At 38.0% G+C, this 18,736-nt stretch overlaps 2 protein-coding genes across 12 annotated transcripts in view; both read left to right on the forward strand.

Moving 5' to 3' along the window:
• gphnb (gephyrin b) overlaps positions 1–1,689 on the forward strand; it is a 95,975-nt gene extending 94,286 nt beyond the window's left edge. For all 4 annotated transcript variants that reach the window (XM_084091182.1, XM_084091183.1, XM_084091184.1 and 1 more), the window contains one exon: positions 426–1,689. In XM_084091182.1, coding sequence (XP_083947308.1) covers positions 426–559 — 134 coding nt within the window. In that variant the 3' untranslated portion in view covers positions 560–1,689. The remainder of the gene's footprint in view (positions 1–425) is intronic.
• Positions 1,690–2,615: 926 nt separating this feature from the next.
• The window catches only part of pals1b (protein associated with LIN7 1, MAGUK p55 family member b), a 35,605-nt gene continuing 19,484 nt past the window's right edge, over positions 2,616–18,736 (forward strand). Inside the window, exons 1-8 of one of the 8 annotated variants that reach the window (XM_084092144.1) lie at positions 2,616–2,731; positions 4,300–4,617; positions 7,148–7,356; positions 13,414–13,491; positions 15,864–15,989; positions 16,244–16,405; positions 16,681–16,758; positions 17,747–17,930. In XM_084092144.1, coding sequence (XP_083948270.1) covers positions 4,332–4,617; positions 7,148–7,356; positions 13,414–13,491; positions 15,864–15,989; positions 16,244–16,405; positions 16,681–16,758; positions 17,747–17,930 — 1,123 coding nt within the window. In that variant the 5' untranslated portion in view covers positions 2,616–2,731; positions 4,300–4,331. Of the gene's footprint in view, positions 2,745–4,299; positions 4,618–7,147; positions 7,357–13,413; positions 13,492–15,863; positions 15,990–16,243; positions 16,406–16,680; positions 16,759–17,746; positions 17,931–18,736 lie in introns of those variants that run through there. The other 7 variants (XM_084092143.1, XM_084092141.1, XM_084092145.1 and 4 more) reach the window with 7 other exon arrangements.

An 18,736-nucleotide genomic window follows, 5' to 3' on the forward strand; every position in this document is an offset into this window, starting at 1 on the left:
GCCGTCCAATCACAGTGGAGGAGGGGCGGGACTAAAACCACACCGACCAACCGCCACATTCTGCTTGTGCAACGTCAACAGACGACAACAAGCATAATAACGGAACAAAATAATTTAAAACAAGAGCCAGAGAAAATACGTTACATTGTATCGACATTTTAATATAGAATCAACACAGAAACAAAATATGTGTGAAATGAGATACTAGTAACACTTTCACTGACAAAAACGCTGCGCTGCCAAAACGCTCTCAAGCGCCCATAGCTAGGCCTTTTCAGCTGGCTAAAAACGCTTTGGTGGACACACGGCCTACGTGCACGTTAGCCGTGCGCTTTAGACCATGAGCTTAGATCGTTAAAATAGGGCCCCGAGAGTTCAACTGGCACAACTTTCAGACTTTTCTTCCTCTCTCTGTCTCTGTCCAGGGAACCAGGTTAGCAGCCGACTCATGAGCATGCGCAGCGCTAACGGACTCCTGATGCTACCTCCCAAAACCGAGCAATACGTGGAGCTGCACAAGGGCGAGGTGGTGGACGTGATGGTCATCGGTCGTCTATGATGACAGAATCGGGCAGAAGGACAGAGAGTGACGGGTGGTTCACGGTGCATGTTCACATATCATTGACTGTAATATGCAACGGCACAGCTAGTTTTTATTGATTTGGATAACGCTGAAGTATAGTCAACATCTTGATCACAAAACTAGATACATATGAGAAAAAAAAATCTATTATTTCAAAGAAAGAAAAAATATAACTTTTAAATTATAAAATCTAATTATAAAAAGAGATTTATTCTGTATTATTATTATTATTATTATTGCATTTTTCTTGTCATTATTATTAATTATTATTATTATATTAAGGCAACTTTATTCTTTTCATTGCAGTTGCTTTGTGTGTTCAATGCTAGATCTTATAGCTGTAGCATTTTAATAGAAAACTGTAGGTGCCTGCCCGGAGATAAAAAAAAGAAAAAGAAAAGAGAGAATATTATTTCCCCGTTTTAACATAAAAAAACAGAGAAGTAAATGAAAAATGACTGCTTTTGTTTTTTTCGGACATGGGGAAAGAACACAACAACTTGAAATCCGGACTCTGGAAGGTGGCACTTTTTGTCTTACGTGTCATTGACGTGACACTTTTACTTTTCCTCCCATTAGTAGGCATCATTATGACATCACAAAGAGCTTTGCTTGTCGTTTATCTCGTGAGTCTTGTTTGTGTGCGCAGTGCCAAACGCGTGGGTGCACGAAGGTCGTGCCCGGGGGAACACGGGCCTGGTCACCCAATCCCTGAAGCTTCCTTATAATCACATGACCTGGTGTAGCCCCGCCCCCCTCCCCCAGGGGGTGGAGTCACAGGCGAACGTTTTATTTGAATATACTTTAAAAAGAGGAGAAAAAAAACAACAACAGCTTATTTAAGTGCTGACTGCCTTTTTAATCAACTACACAAAAATGTACAGTGAAAAAAAAGAACAATTGAATTGTACAGATAAATGTGACCAGCACTCCTGCGGAATATGACCAAGCAATGAGGAGACATTGAACAAATCTGTATAATAACATTTTCTGTAATGATAAGAACCTAATGAGAGAGACTACAATAATAAAATCCTTGATCATTATATAAAAATAGCATTGTGGAATTTTCTTGTAATAAAATGAATAAAAACATAATTCCTTAACGTGTGTGATTATGGTCTATTAATTCACCAGTGCATTCATTCACTAATTCTGCAGTGTTTTATATATCTAATTTTAATGTGTGGTTTTTTTTTAAGTTTAATTATAAACTTGGAATATTTCAGACACAAACAAAGCTGTGTGTGTGTGTGTGAGTGTGTGTGTGAGTGTGTGTGTGTGTGTGTGAGAGAGAGAGAGAGAGAGAGAGAGAGGGAGGGAGGGAGGGAGGGAGAGACAGAGAGAGAGTGAGAGAGTGTGTGCGCGTGTGTGTGTGGGGGTCTTCATTATTATATTATATTATGTTATATTATAATTGTAAATGACCAAAAAAGCATATGATTGGATGGATGTAGTCAATTTGCAGAAAAATAAATAAATAAAATGAAGTAATTTAATTATTATTGAAATGATATGCTTTTTTAGGTCATTTATTTAATTTTTTTCTAAAATTAAATTAAGGTACTGCTTCTTTATCTCATTTCATTAAATCATATGCTTTTTTTGGACTATATATATATATATATTAAAAAATTTAAATCACCACAAAAGCATTGGGTGGATGGATGCATGCAGTCAATTTGAGGAAACAAATGTGAAAATAAAATTATATATATATATATATAAAAACAAAACTTTAAAAAAAAAAAATTACTACAAAGTTATTGCTCCAAAGAATCTGAGATTTAATGTAAATTTGCAGTCTACACCATATGGGTTATGAAATTTGGAAAATAAAAAGAAGCGGGTGAATTATATCAGTAGTTGTAGGATCTATCAGAGCGTAATTGTAGATGTGATGAAGATGATGATGATGATGAAGATGATGATGAGATGTTGAAGCAGCATTAACACCTTCATGCTCAGTCTCGTGGCGCTGACGCGTTTAAAGGAGATTAGTGAACTCATGAAGTCACAGCTGATCAAGATTAGCCTCAGACCTGTGGAGTGGACACACACTTCTACTGGACCTCAGTGAAAACACCACTGGAATATCACTCTATTGACATTTAACAGCAGAGGGAGACCTGGGACTCCATGCACACAGTGAGTAATACATGTAGTTGTGTATGCATTTATTAATAGTCATTTACTTTTGTGATTGCGTTGCTTTTGGTTCATGTTGGGCTGCTGTAGTTTAGCGTTTAGTGACTGAAAGGTCAAAGGTTCAAACGTACAAGAAAGTACTAGAGGAAAAAGACATTTGCTGTTATATAAGTTTATCTAGTCGGACACATTAGTGGCACTTAGAAGGTCAAATACTGCTGGATTTATGCTAGAAATGGTTGCAAGTAATATAATAACCGCATGAAATATAGTGAAAAGATAAAATGAGCTAATCAGAATTAAATATTTAATAATAATCCCTTGCAAAAATGTACTATAGTATCCGCAGTTTCGCCAAAATACCTTCGCTTTCTTTCCGTCATTTTATTTTTTTACTTATTTGATTGATTTATTATGGTTTTAGTAACTGTGAGATTGTGTTAATGTTTGTAAGGGATGTTTGGTCAGCATGAAGTTATTTATAGGTTACTGTTTGTTGGCTTATTAAGTAGATCAGCGGTCCTGTAATTAGATGTAAATAATCTGCCGTTATTAATCTAGATTGACATTGTGCTTTAAGGTGTAAAAGATACATGAACAAAACAGATGTCCATCGGAATCATCTTTAATGTGTGTGTGTGTGTGTGAGAGAGAGAGAGAGAGAGAGAGAGAGAGAGAGAGAGATGGGTAAGTTTAGTGTAAAGGGAGAGAATATAGGCTACAGTTTGTACAGTAGAAAAACCATTATGTCTATGGAAATTCCTATGAAAACCCAACATTTGCGCGCGCGCGTGTGTGTGTGGTAATCTCAGATGAACAGATGGTCGTTTTTCACTGCCACCTGTTACTTTAAACACAACTGAAAGTCTGCATGTGCTGAAACTTGATTGGTTCCTTCAGAGGAAGAAGATTTCATCAAACGTTTTGAAAGTTGCCTGTTTTCTGCAGTTTAGCGCCAAAATTACACACTTCACCTTTAAAGGGCTCATATCTTCAGAAATCAAATCCTCCTCTTTTGAGATAAAAGAGTTTCTAATGAAATCCAAATCCAAAACAAGTTAGTTTGAATAGTAAGCATGTAGTTTTATGCCATATTTATATATACAATAGTGGCGGAAAGTGAGCCAGCCTAGGAAAATTGGCATCTTCAAATATTATTAAAATTATTAAAATGCTTATTTTGTAAGCATATTGCGCAGTTGTGCATTGATAACGCAATGAAACATACAAAATTGTGGCGACATCATTTTGGCCAGGCTGTCATGTAAAGAATTTATGAAGACATGCAAAAACGAATCAATGAAATATTAATAACTGATTACGTTGTAGTCAAGTTATGCTTTTTTTTTGCATTGTAAAATAAAACATGTAGTCAGATAAACAAGTTTAGTTTAGTGTTTTGTTCTTCTCATACTTAAAGAAAAAAAAAAAAAAAAAAAAATATATATATATATTAAAAACAAATTTGCCTTCAGACATCACATTTGGCCACTACTATACAGTATGTGTGTATATCTTGTTTCAGGGTATGAATATGCATCAATGTCTTGTGCTCTGAACTCTTGTAGTTTATTGTGTTGACCTTCACTGTAAAACAGCCATGTTAACGTCACACATGAACGGGGACATGACGGAGGACAGAGACATGGACGGTCCTGACAAACTCATCGCTCAATGCTGCAGCGACCAGACGGGAAGATCCCAAGACACTCCAGAGATGATGATGATGAAAGAGGAGGAGGAAGAGGCTTTTGAACAGACAAAGGATGATCTGAACTCTTCCTCGGGTCAGGAATTGACGCAGAGCAGCATTGAGGGCAACAATCATCCCTTTTTTGATGCGATGGACGTTGCCAAGTCAGGCTCAGAAGAGGAAACCACAACAGGTGAGAGACATAGAGGGTTAACGGCAATTACATGTTGAACAACCTCCAGAAGCATCATGTTCAGGAATGATCTGGAATAGTCTGAGAGAGCTGAAGAAAAACTGAATTCAGTCAGTTCTAAAGTAATAAGTACAGATTATTTTACAGACATACACTGCCGTTCAAAAGATTTTTATTAAGAAATTAATACTTTTACTCAGCAAGGATGCATTAAATTGATCAAATGTTACAAAAGATGCAATTTCAGATAAATGCTGTTCTTTTGAGCTTTCTATCATCAAAGAATTCCACAGAGATATGAAGCAGCACAACTGTTTTCAACATTAATAATAATCAAAAATGTTTCTTGAGCATCAAATCATCATATTAGAATCATTTCTGGAGGATCATGTGACACTGAAGACTGGAGTAATGATGCTAATTTAGCTTTAATCACAGGAATAAATTACATTTTGCAATATATTCACATAGAAAACATCATAATAATATTTCCACATTTTTACTGTATTTTGGATCAACTAAATGCAGCCTTGGTGAGCAGAAGAGACTTCTTTCAAACATTATAAAATCTCACCGACCCCTTTTGAACGCTGGTGTAGTTGATATCTATCACATGTGATTGTGCAAAACTCCAGAGACGATCTCACCTCTGTACTCGTGAGCAAGACTCTTAACCTCAGGTTTCTCAGGATTGTCCCTATAAGAAGTGCACTGCGCATCCCTTGGGATAAAAATGTCTGCTATTAATGACTGACGGCTTACTCAACACAAGATTATGTTGACTGGTGACAAATGTCGAAATTTCATTTCACAATGTGGACTTGAAAGTGAAATTTATGCAATGATTTTTAGGCAAAACAATGGTATATAGTATGTAAATATGTGGTACAGTAAAAAGCCTTGAAGGTGAAGTGTGTAATTTTTGATATAATATTTTCTTTTGTCTTGTTTTCTGGACATCGAGAGAAATGTAAGAAAAGTGGGGTTTAGGAAATTAATCTTGTTTTCCCTTTTGTCCAGTTGTCAGATGTTTTTTCTTGTTTTCAGTCAAAAATATATATTGTGGCCATGAATTAACAATTCGTTAGTTCACTGATTCATTCGCTCGTTTTAGGTGAATTGTGTGCACAATATAATAATTTCTTTCCCACGTTTTAGTTAAATCGTGGCCATGTTGTACTAATTTGTTCCCTCAATTTGATTTAACTAAAAGGAACAAATTACAACGTGGCCACGATTTAGTAAAACGAGGGAACAAATTAGTAAAACGTGTTGACTTATTAGTAAGTTGTGGGAACAAATTTAATTTAAACTTAAATTTTTTTTATTTATTTATTTTCAGAAATTAAGTCATTTTGTTACTCAAGTAAATGTACCTTGATGTAAGAATTATTAGATTTTTGTACAAGAAAACAAGACAAAAATTCTAAGCAAGAAAACATTTTTGCAGTGGTAATTGAATAGTACACATAAAATAGTTGTCATGGTATGTCATTCACAAGTTGTTATTGTTTTTGACAAACTATCTCTTAAAGTCCCCCTGTAGTAAATAATTGTATCCCTTAAAACTCATCTTTTTTATGACCAAATTACATATTTAAATGTTTTTTCCTGTGAAAAAAAAATTCATCATGCCTTAAAATAACTTGAATGTAACTCTACACCCTTTGCAGAGCCATGAATATGCTAATTAGCCCCGCCTCCACTCACTCACGCCAGCTCACAGATTCACTCGGTGAACTTACTGAGGTAAATGCTGCACAATGGTATTGCTCTTTACAACATCGGACACATAACGGTAATTAATATGATTAGCCTTTTGCTTGACTATGTTATCAAACAGCTAATAATGTGTTGCTAATGTTACACAAACTATGTTCCCATTCGCCTTCTAATCATCAGAAACGCTTTGAACAACTCAGAACGTCAGTGGAGAAAGGCATATAGTTCATCATAACATCGTAATATAGGCTACATCACACACCCGCTATATTGCTAAATCTATCCGATAACGATAACCTGGCATCTCTCGAGACTCCCCTGCTAGTTCGCTGTTAATGATATGCTAAAGCCCGCCCACATCTTGATCTGATTGGTTACAAGGTCGTTTGTGACGTCAGGAACACCAGCGATTTCAAACCGTGTTTTTGAGACTGTCTTTGGTTCACTGCAGTTTTAAGGAGAAAATACTGGTGTCGACTTATGAATTTACACATGGTTTGTCTTAAAGCACATTAAAAACAGCACATAGACATATAAACAACATTAAAAACTTGATTTTCACCACAGGAGGACTTTAAGGAAAAGAAAGCTTTCATGCAGGCAAGATTGTTGTTGTTGTTGTATTAGAGACCTTTAAAAATTTGTCGTTTTAAAAATCCTTATTTAGTCATTTAGAAGTGACTGGAAAAGTCATTGAAATGCATTAGTTAAATGGCGTGGGAAACCAAGGTCGTTTTTTTATTTTGTTGTTATTGTAAAATCATTATCAATGGCGTTTCCTACCCCGTTTCCCTCTGTGTGTTCTCAGAGCTGGAGGACCTGCTGGACTCTCTGCAGCGTCTTCATCTGTGTCTGACGGATGCTGAGAGTCAGGAGGACCTTCATCTGCTGGTGGAGCTCCTGCTTCAGACAGACTTCAGGCAGGCGTTCATCATGCACCGCAGCGTAGCTCTCGGCATGAGACGGCTGTGCCCACCGTACCCGCTCACCACACACGCACAGCAGCTCAGAGACGAGGTACCACTCACACTCCTCCAACTCTACTCCTCTGCTTAGCACTGGCCATGTAGAGTAGCTAGCTCAGATAACAGGGAACGTTCTGGTAAGGCTTCCAGTAACGTTAATAGAAAGTTTGTTTAAAGTTAATCTTTTCTTTTAAAGGGGCTATCTTCAATCTTCAATCGGCCTATATTTTGGTCTTTCGACGCAGGCCACAACAACTTCAACAGGCTTTTCGGACCCATCCAGTCTCTGCCGATGTCTTGTCTGAGCGACTCCCGGCATCGGGTTGCGGGGCGGCCGAGCGGTCTTTTGATGTCGTGTGGCATCCATTCGGTCACGGCCTGCGTCCATCGCCCGTCCGAACTCCTGGCCACGTGTCCGGCCCAGATGGCGTCCTTGACCTTGCTCGTCTTCCTCAGTAGCTCGTTGCTGATGTGGTCCATCCTCTTGATGCCGACCATCCGCCGCTCAAGGGCGCGTTCGGTCACTGCCAGCTTCTGCCTGTCAGTCCCTCGGTCAGCGATCAGGTCTCGGCCCTGTAGAGCATGGCCGGTAGATCGGTGCTGTCGAACAGGTGGGCACGCAGGGGGGCGTCGGCCGTGTTGGTGACCACCCCTGCTATGGACGCATGGCTGACCCAGGCGGCCCTCCGTCGGCGTGGCAGCTCGCGGTTGTTCTTGTGCCCAACAGTCAGCTTCTGGCCGAGGTAGACGTGGCTGTCGGCCTGCTCGATCTCCTTCTGCCCGATGTGGATGTTGTTGTTGGCGGCCTGGGGGTTGCGCATCCACTTTGTCTTGGCCAGGTTCATCTTCTGGTCTGGTCGAGCTGGTCAAGTCCCAGCTTGGCTCGCCGATTAGGACGATGTCATCGGTGAAGCGCAGATGGCTGAGCCACTGCCCGTTAACGCTGATACCCTTGTTGTCCCAGTCGAGGTGTCGAAAGATGTGCTCCAGACACGCCGTGGGCGAGATGGGGTCGCCCTGCTTGACACCTCTGGCGACGGGGATGTCCAGTGGCCGGTCGAACAGGGTGATGTTGGTGGCGCATCCACTGTTCAGCTCCTGCAAAAGGGCCACGTACTCGTCGGCGACGCCCTGTTGTTGGAGGGCAAGCAGTACGGCCTTGATCTCCATGCTGTCGAAGGCCTTCTTGAGTTGGTTCAGCACGTGGATGTGGTCCATTGAGACCGGAAGCCGGCCTGTTCGGGTGGCTGTTGTTCGTCCAACTGCCTGGCTAGTCGGTTGTACAGCACCTTGGTGAAGACCTTGTACGCGGTCGGCAGGAGCCAGATGGGCCGATAATTGCTCAGCTGTTCAGCTCAGCAAAAGGGGCTATATGTAAGAATTTTCACGGATTAATTGCTTTTTGTGTTGCCAACAGCATGTAACGAATCTTAAAAAACAAGACCTTCCCCGACTTCTTAGGTTGTCTAGTCTGAGTTGGTTTTAAGTGAAGGACTCGGGCCGGGAAAATCCAAAGGATGTGACGGTTATGCGCGCTGCCGAGAGCCTCTTTTCCGTTCTGACAGATGAAATGAATGCTTATACAATGTTCAGGATAACGCCGAAAGAGCCGTTCTGTACTGTAATGTCAATGTGTCATACAAAGAAACCTGATTAATTCAAACTAAAGTCTCACACAGCCAGATCTATACAGTCTATAGTTTCATAAATACTTTATATATACTTTATAATCTAACTATCATCTACACTATCAACAGTGTAATTTTAAAGGGGTGGTTGATTATGATTTCACTTTTCTAACTTTAGTTAGTGTGTATAGATATTGCTGTTTGAGCATAAACAACACTCAAAGTTCAAAGCAAAGGGAGATATTTTCTTCTAAAGAAATTGCTTTTTAAGGACTACAACAAACAGCTGGTAGGGACTACAATGAGCTTCTTCATTCTTCATTCAGCGACATCACTGACCCTCAAAATTTACATAAACCCCGCCCCCGGAACACAATCTATAGATGATCAAGACAGAATATGCTAATCAATGACTAGAAGTCAAGATAACTACACAAAAGCTTCATAAATTCATCAACTAACCATACAGAAATGTTGTCTACATGTTGTCACTTCTTCTTGAGTCTCTCCATCTTTGTCTGATATGAACGGTATGAACATAAAAGGCTAAACGTTTTTGACATTTTCAGTGCATGTCTGTGTGAGGAAATTGGAGCTGCTAACACAAACACACAAGCTCTTGAAGCTCCGCCCGGGAGCAGCAGCTCATTTGCATTTAAAGGAACAGACACGAAACGGTGTGTTTTTGCTCACCCTCAAAAAGTGACAATTTTAACATGCTATATAAAAATATCTGTGGGGTATTTTGAGCTAAAACTTCACACACACACTCTGGGGACATCAGAGACTTATTTTACATCTTGTGAAAAGGGCATTATACCACCCCTTTAGTAACCTCATATGTTGACATGATGCTGGTGAATTGCAGAACTGCTGCAAAAATATCCATAACACGATGATCAGATGATTTCTGTACTGCTTTTTCTCACCGCTGTCATGTTGTTGTGTTTATTTTTTTTATTGAGAGGAAAGCATGCAGCTCATATTTACATATTCATCTAAACGTCGCGTCTGGATGTTCGTTAACAGTATATCACTGCAAAGGTATTTCCAACTTCTTTTTACTTCTAAGCAAAGAATGCAAAATACATTTGCAGTGAGTATTTCGGTGCATTGAATCACGCTCGGTCTCTTGTACGTTACTCTTGCATGAGCTGTAAGTTGCAGTTCATTTAACAGCCACCGGTGTCGCTAATAATAACAAGGGTTATCTGAATTCTACATACAGCCCCTTTAGTAATGTTTTTAGAAAATTCGCAAAAATGTTATATATATATATATATATATATATATATATATATATATAATTTTTATTTATTTTTTTATATATATGATATTTAAAATTTATATATCATTCATGGAACATTTTAGTTGGACTTTAGTCTAATGTTTTGTGAAATGTTACTACTTAGCTACTACTTTTTTTAAGATGGTTCAGAGGACATTCAGAAGGAATATATTCCCATAATACTTGCAAAATTATATTAATATTAATTTCATTAATTGCATTGGTCGCTAGCGTGTCTCTTAGGATGAGGGGAGTGACGTTTACCTGTACAGCTCTTTACTAGCTGGCCTCCGTTACACAGTGATGATGACGGATTTTTTCAGGCCATCCCGTAACTTGGCATCACCCTGGTTGCCTCGACAAGGGATTTTTCCATTACCTCTTGGATTAACGCAGAAAATAAGGTCTGTGACTAACAAAAGCTTATGATTCTTGCAGCATATCACTAAGCTTCCAACATCTCTTTCAGCCTTTTTTAAAAACATTTTTTACCTGAGAGTTTGAGCTATAATCATTTGCAAGAGCATGATTATAAACACTTTTAAAAAGTGGACCAGTGATGAGTTTACCTGTTCTGCTGATGACTTTTAATGTCCCGAGAGCCTCTCTAGTCCTCATTTAGACACTTGTTAGCAACTGCCTTTTACAAGACAAGTAAAAGGCTTTTTTAAAAATCACTGGGTATTACTGATGTATTTTATGTCATAGAATAAAACGTGAAAGTGTCTTGAGCTTGTTCACCACAGACCTTATTTTTAAGCATTTAACCAAAATCCCATTAAAAAAAACCCAATTGATTTCTGGATGATGGAGCCGGATGTGCTAAAATACTAACTCGTTTCCGGGTTTTGGCCTACAAAAATACCTTATCCCTGCAGCACTCTATAACTTCTAGATTATTTTTTAAATTGGAGGGTGAAGGTCAAGTAAAACACATTGCATTGTGGGGTATAATATGCACTGTGCTATATTGTACACTGTACCCTTGTAGTAAGTACTATGCATTTTATATTGCATTAATAGTAAGAGTAGTAAGTTAGTATGACATTCTGAACTTTCTTCTTATTCTGTGTCCCATTCAACTCAAAAGAATGCAAAAGCGAACAACTCTATAAGTCATACAAAAAGACTGTATAGTTAACATGTCACAAAGCTAACAATTAGCTATTTTAATATGCATAGATATGTAAATAACTCACAAGTATAGTTTAGTTCACAAATTTAATTTAGTTTATCTTTTTTTTTTTTTTTTTTATTAAAAGTTTGAGGTCGGTAAGATTTTTAAACGTTTTTGAAGGAAGTCTCTTCTGCTCACCTGTATTTATTAGCTAAAAAAAAAAAAAAACAGTAAAAATTGTGAAACAGTATTCTATTTTTTACATTCTATTGTAATGCATTTTAAAATGTCATTTATATTTATGCTGGCATAGCTGAACTTCCAGCATCAATACTCCAGTCTTCATTCTTTGATCAAAGTTCAAAAGAGCTTAAAAATAGAATAGAACAAAATAGAATAAATGTCATTTTTATTATTATTTATTTGAAATAATTATTTTGTAACATTCCAAATGTATTTAATGTCACTTTTAATCAATTGAATGCATCCTTGCTGAATAAAAGTATTAATTTAAAAAAAGAAAAAATCTTACTGGCCCCAAACTTTTGAATGCTGGTGCAAGTATATTTATAATCAAATATATGTGTTTACATTCAATAAAAAAAAATGTTTTGTTGTTGTTTTGTTTTTTGCACAGAGCTAATCGCATGAGAATGACTCTCTAAAATCAAGGACCACAATGGAAATAAGTTAATGCAACTTTATTGCGTCATCCTTGGCAAAGAAGTTGTAATGCTACTAGCTGTAATGTATTGCTACTTTTTATGTCAAATAAACTCAAACTCAAACGCAATGCATTCTGGAATTGCATTCTCAGTTAAGTTATCTTAGAAGACAGCATGATTAAACAACCTTTGTGTTAGGAGCACACCAATGATGCCTTAACGGCTGTTTATTCCGGAAGCTCACTAGATTTTCCACCACAGCTTATATGTGAATCTGTACTTTTTTGAGGTGTTTGTAGTCATTGTACTTGAGCAAAAGCACCCGAGGTGCTTAATAAGGACGTGGTAATTGGTTGATCGTGCCAAAGCATGAAGCTGGAGGAAGCCATTGGCTGTTGGGAATGTAATCCGTCATTGGCTTACAGACTGAAGTGTGATGCACTAAGACTTCCTGGAGGCCAGAATGAGATCTAATGGATTATTACAATCACTGTGTGCGTGCGTGTGTGTGCGTGTGTGTGCGTGTGTGTGTGTGTGTGTGTGTGTGCTGATTAGTTTATTGTCAAATGTAACACAGAGAGGTGTTTCATCACTTAATAATGATACTGGCATGAATTAATTTTTTACAATAACTATAGAAATTTTTTTAAATATAAGCAGAGTTTTTATCATGATTTGTGCCTCAACAGTTTTGAAGGTTACCATATTATAATCAGATCTAAAATTAAACTTGTTTTTTTTTTTTGTTTTTTTTTAAGCAAACTGGAATGACCCTAATTTTACGTTTTGGTTTTTTAGAATTGTTTTACTTCATCAGAATAGTACGAATCTTGGTAAAGGTTTTGGCACTTGCTATGTGAACACAAATAAAAAATCATGGACATGATTTGAAAAGGTTAAATAGTCCTGAAAAAAAATAGTCACACTTGTACTGTTCATAGTCAAAAATGAAGTGAATGGGAAATTAGTTTAATCTAGTGGAAACTTTTGGTACTGCACCCGAAAAAAAATCTCACTTAAAGAAATCATACATTTTTTTTTTTAAGATATCAACCTCAAATTTGGAGCACAGCTTGTTTAGATTTATGGCTTTGATTTTCTCACAGTTTTAGAGTAAAACGTAAAACAAAAAAAAATGAAAATATTGAATAAAATTAAAATATAATACATTCATTTAATTGAGAAAAATCTGCCATTTTTGACCGCCACACGAGCACCGCGTTAAATTGTACAATTGGGTGGTGCAAAATGTGCATGAAATGTAATGAAAATGTATTTGACTTTCTGCATGTGTAATGATTTTTTTTAATAATCGATAAGTCATAGTGATGCTTGTCTAGAGGCTTAAAAGGTCTAGAAACTTTACTAACTTTCCTCATCCATGTTCTTGACTCGTGTCATTGGGCCTCAGGTGGAAAGTGTCCTTCACTCCAGTAAACACACTGAAGCCACAGAACTAACAGGCCTTTTGACTTCACCACACCTACAGGTAAATGATGAGGGAATGTCACACAACGTGTCCTTGTTGGCATCTGTATAATTTCCCTAAAGATTTAATGGTCACAACCTTTGACATCAGCAACAAATAATAGGAATTTTCTCCTCCTGATAAGCCTTTTATTTTGCTATCATAAATATGCAAGATGATATGGTTAAATGCAAATGATTGTTTGCATTGGTAACACTTTACAATAAGGTCCCATTAGTTGCCTAATACATTAACAATGAGCAATACATTGTTATTGCTGTCTGAAACCACATCAGACCAGGACTAGTGAAGCAGACATTATCAATGGCTTATATTATCAATCAGCCATTTGATCAAAGAATCAAGATCTGGTCTGCTGCCTAACATGTTCAGGCGCAAATCAAACGCTAACAAGGGCATGAAACAACTTCCCTGTGTGTCTATTTGTACACACCTCAGGTTAGATCCAATTATCAGCCTTAGAAATAGATACCTGCCACAGAACAGAACACAAGAGTATTACCCTCCCTGCATAACAGAAGATATTCACCCCTTTCCCAGCCCTCCCGCTGCTTTCCCTCACCACACGCACAGCGGGCATTTAAAGCAGTCTGTCTCTCTCCCTGCTGTATGAAAAATTACAGGTAAGAGGTGATGTGATGATTGACAGCGCTGTGTGGAGATTATGGAGGATTGGGTTTATGTTCAGGTTAAGCTGTGCATCGTGTTTGGCAGTCTGGCATTGAGAATCTGATGTGGCCAAGGGTTATTTTTGTGAGGTGCGGTACGCCTGTCAACTTCACTGAGGTAAAGAGGCAATCCTGTGTCAGGGGGTTTCAATGTGAGACAGAGTCTTGGGCTAAACGAAATGGGCGGGAACTTGCTTGAGTGCTTCTCAGCTTGAAAGATTGATTAATTGTTTGCTTGTTTAAATAAGGCAGGGCTTGTTTTCAAAGCATATGGATATTCTACATAACTTGATTTTTACATTTTGTGAAGACAATATGTGCTGAAGTTGCCACCAAGATGCTAGGGTTTTGAATGGTTGCTAGGGTGTTGCTATGCAGTTGAGTTGTTTAAAATGTAGCTTTGTGGATGCTTTGGTGTTCTGGGTGGTTGTGAGAGTGTTGCTAGGCTGTTGTAGGCTATAGGTTTTTTTTCTGTTTACTAGGGAGTTGATATGTGGTTTCTAGGGTGTTGCCATGCAGCTGCTAAGGTGTTCTGAGTGTTTTAAAATGTTTCTACGTGGTTGCTATGCTGTTCTGGGTGGTTGTAAGGGTGTTGCTAGGCTGATGCTAGGTAGCTGCTATAGGGTGTTTTCTGTGCTTACTAGGGAGTTGATATGTGGTTTCTAGGGTGTTGCTAGGGTGTTCTGAGTGTTTTAAAATGTTTCTTCATGGTTGCTATGGTGTTCCGGGTGGTTGTAAGGGTGTTGCTAAGCCAATGCTAGGTAGTTTCTATATGGTGTTTCTGTGCTTACTAGGGAATTGATAGGTGGTTGCTAGGGTGTTGCTAAGCTGTTTGCTAGGTAGCTGCTATAGAGTGTTTTCTGTGCTCACTGGGGAATTGATAGGTGGTTGCTAGGGTGTTGCTAAGCTGTTCGCTAGGTAGCTGCTATAGGGTGTTTTCTGTGCTTACTAGGGAATTGATAGGTAGTTGCTAGGGTGTTGCTAAGCTGTTCGCTAGGTAGCTGCTATAGGGTGTTTTCTGTGCTTACTGGGGAATTGATAGGTGGTTGCTAGGGTGTTGCTAAGCTGTTCGCTAGGTAGCTGCTATAGGGTGTTTTCTGTACTTACTGGGGAGTTGATATGTGGTTTCTAGGGTGTTGTTATGCAGTTACTAATGTTTTATGAGGGTTTATAAAATGTTTCTATATAGTTGCTATAGTGTTCTGTGTGGTTGTAAGGGTGTTGCTATGCTATTGTTAGGTAGCTGCTATAGGGTGGTGTTTTCTTAGCTTACTAGGGAGTTGATAGGTGGTTGCTAGGGTGTTGCTATGATGTTCTGTATATTTGTAAAAGTGTTTACTATGGAGTTGGTAGATGTTTTTTTAGGGTGTTGCTATGCTAAGGTGCTCCGAGTGTTTTCAAATGTTGCTATGCAGTTTCTCTAATGTTCTGGGTGGTTGAATTTATGTTGCTAGACTGTTGCTAGGGTGTTTTCTGTGAAGTTGGTAGATGGTTGCTAAGGTGTTCCTATGCAGTTGCTAAAGTGCTGAAGGAAGTTTTTTTATATTCAATTGCAGGAGTGTTCAGGGTTGGTTGCAGTGTGGTTGCTAAAGTATTGCTATGCAGCTGCTAGGGTGTTCTGGATGATTCCTTACTGGCTCAAGTCAAAAGGGTAGAGGCCGACATCTCCATTCACCAGTGTTGATGTTCATGGTTCTTCCTCAGGCCCTGATGGAAGCTCACGACTGTATAGCCGAGCAGGAATCGGATGTTGAAACTATTGAAGATGTGGACCAGGATGAAAAGACCACCAAACTAGTTTCCCTGGAGAAAACTCGTGACATGCCTCTGGTAAGAGTCATTCATCTACATTCATTGACATTTTTATAGTCTCTAAGGGCATCAATGAACGTGTGCATGTATATATATTCTTCATTATATTTTAATATATGTATTATATAGGCTAGTGTATATATATATTTTAATTTTCAGTTTTTTACTCTGATTTTAAACTATAAATTTAAATTCTATATTCAAACTGTACTTTTGAATTCAGTTACATTGATTGTTTATAGACATTTGATTGTGTTTCTGTATATGTTTAGGGTGTGACGGTCCGTAATGAACTCGACTGCGTCATCATCAGCCGGGTGGTGAGTGGAGGAACGGCAGAGAAAAGCAACCTGCTCAATGAAGGAGATGAAATCCTAGAGATCAACGGTGTTTCAGTTCGTGGGAAAAGTGTTAATGATGTTCACAACATACTGGTGAGATCTAGCAGGTCCTAAACTCTTTGAAACGCCTCATACTCTTTAACCGTAATAATTTGCTGATACTGACTACCATTCGAAGGTTTTGAGGTCTGTGTTTGAGAGAAGTCTCTCATGCTCACCAAAAATCTTGTGAAATAATATTACAATTTAAAATAGCTGCTTTCTATGTGAATATATTGTAAAATCATCATTACTCGTGTCGTCAGTGTCACATGATCCTTCAGAAATCATTCTAATATGTTTTTCTTCTTCTTTTTCTTTGTCTCTAGTCCAGCATGCATGGGTCCCTCACATTTCTGCTCATCCCAAACTCTCAAAACAAACTAGCTCCTCACAGACCAGCTGTGGTACGACTTCATCTACATCATCTCTTCATCTTCATTCCTTCTTTTGAGTGTGTGCTGCCTTTTCTAGGGGCCTTCTGGGATTTTTGTCTTTGACTCTGTTTGAAACCCTTGTGGGCTTCTTGTTACAATGCATTCTGGGATTGCCTTATGAATGAAGTATATCTGTGATCAGGGTTTGAAACTAACTTTTTCACTCACCAGCCAAGAACTTCAACTAGCCAAAAATAAATAAATAAATGAAAAGGAAGAAACCAGATTAACTACGTCACAGCTTTTATATATATATATTAAAAAAATTGGATTTTATACATACATTTCTTGTTCAAACAAAATCCGGTCATCCAGCCATTCTCCTCCCTTCCTCTTTCAATCCTCATCCTTTTCACCAAAAATGTATTTTAGGTGGACAGATCAATACAGTACAGGAACATCAAAAAATGTAGGATGTTGGAAAATAACAATGTCTTTTCTGTTAACCAAATTGCTTTAGCTTTAATGCAATTGAACAAACGCGTTCAAGTAAGCCAGGTATGCGCAGATTCTGCGCAATACAATGTATTTAATACCATGTTGACTCATACCATGTTGACTCCTGATAGGCTGATTGGTCCTTAACTCAATCACACTATTCTCTATAGGCCTCAGCTGATTGGTTCCTGCTGTATCAGTAGCCAATGAGCTGCTCAACCTTCAAACACTTGGTCAGCATTTGCTGTAGCATTACAGCTCGCTTACAGAAACCCTCCACCTTCCCCAGCTCCACCTGTATAGAACTAGTACTGGTAAATCATGTATAATATATGGTACAGCAGCAATAACAACAATCTGACAACAATAACAAAAGCAGCAATAACAGCCCAATAACAAGACCAAGCATATCAACATTTTCATATCCATTACCAAACACTCCGAGAGTTGTCATGACAGAACAAAGTTTCTTCTTCTAAATGTGTCATTCATCTCTCCTCCTCATTCTCTTTCTTTACAGATGCATGTGAAAGCAAACTTCAGCTATGACCCATCTGAGGACCGATATGTGCCGTGCAGAGAGCTCGGCCTGTCCTTCCAAAAGGGGGACGTCCTCCACGTCACTAGCCAGGACGACCCCAACTGGTGGCAGGCGTACAGGGAAGGACATGAGGACCAGAAGCCCCTCGCCGGACTCATTCCTGGTCAGTGTCTGCTTAGAACAAGTAGTAGAGCGCATGCTGAGTTATGGGAGATAACAAATAATAAATAAATCCATTGAAAAAATATATATTTTATAGGCTGCATATCAAATATTTATCATATATTTGCAGTGATTTTGCACTTATAAATTGGTCATTACGTTTAAACTCTGATTAATTGATTTCAGCATTATTTTATTATTATTTATGTATTCACTAATATTTGAATAGGTTTTTATATTTTTAATTTTCATTTCAATTTAGATTTTAGAATTTATGTGCTTGTCATTTTTATTAGTTTTTTTTAAATATTTATATAGTTTTTATTCCTTTTTATTTCAGTTATAGTTTTAGAAATTTTTGTAGGCCTATAGAATTAGCTCTTCTATAGTGTTTGTGTTTGTTTTTTAAAGTTGCCAGTCAGCGCCAGCATTTTTGATCATTTTCACAAAACTTTCATGGCCCCCAGAATATTTTGTTGTATGAATATCTGATTCTGAACATGCAACTTATCAAAAGAAAGAACAGAGCCTCTGCTTTAATAAAACATTTTCTAGCTTTATGCATTTTTTTAAAACACTTTAAAAGCAACATTTTAAACAAAAAGCTGCTGAGAAAATCACGTTTTTGTCAAAGATTACATCCAGATCAGATTCAGATCTGATAGATCGAGTCCATCATTCTTAATGTTTGACAATCATGTTATTTTACATATATGCATAAGCAATGCTTCTATTGCTTGTTTCTGCTTCTTGGCCTGTGTTAAGATCTGCATAGTCAGTACTATTTCAGAAGATGAGCAATAGCGG

The sequence above is a fragment of the Abramis brama genome, assembly GCF_963993115.1.
Source record: "Abramis brama genome assembly, chromosome: 18".
In the NCBI taxonomy this organism is placed as follows: domain Eukaryota; kingdom Metazoa; phylum Chordata; class Actinopteri; order Cypriniformes; family Leuciscidae; genus Abramis; species Abramis brama.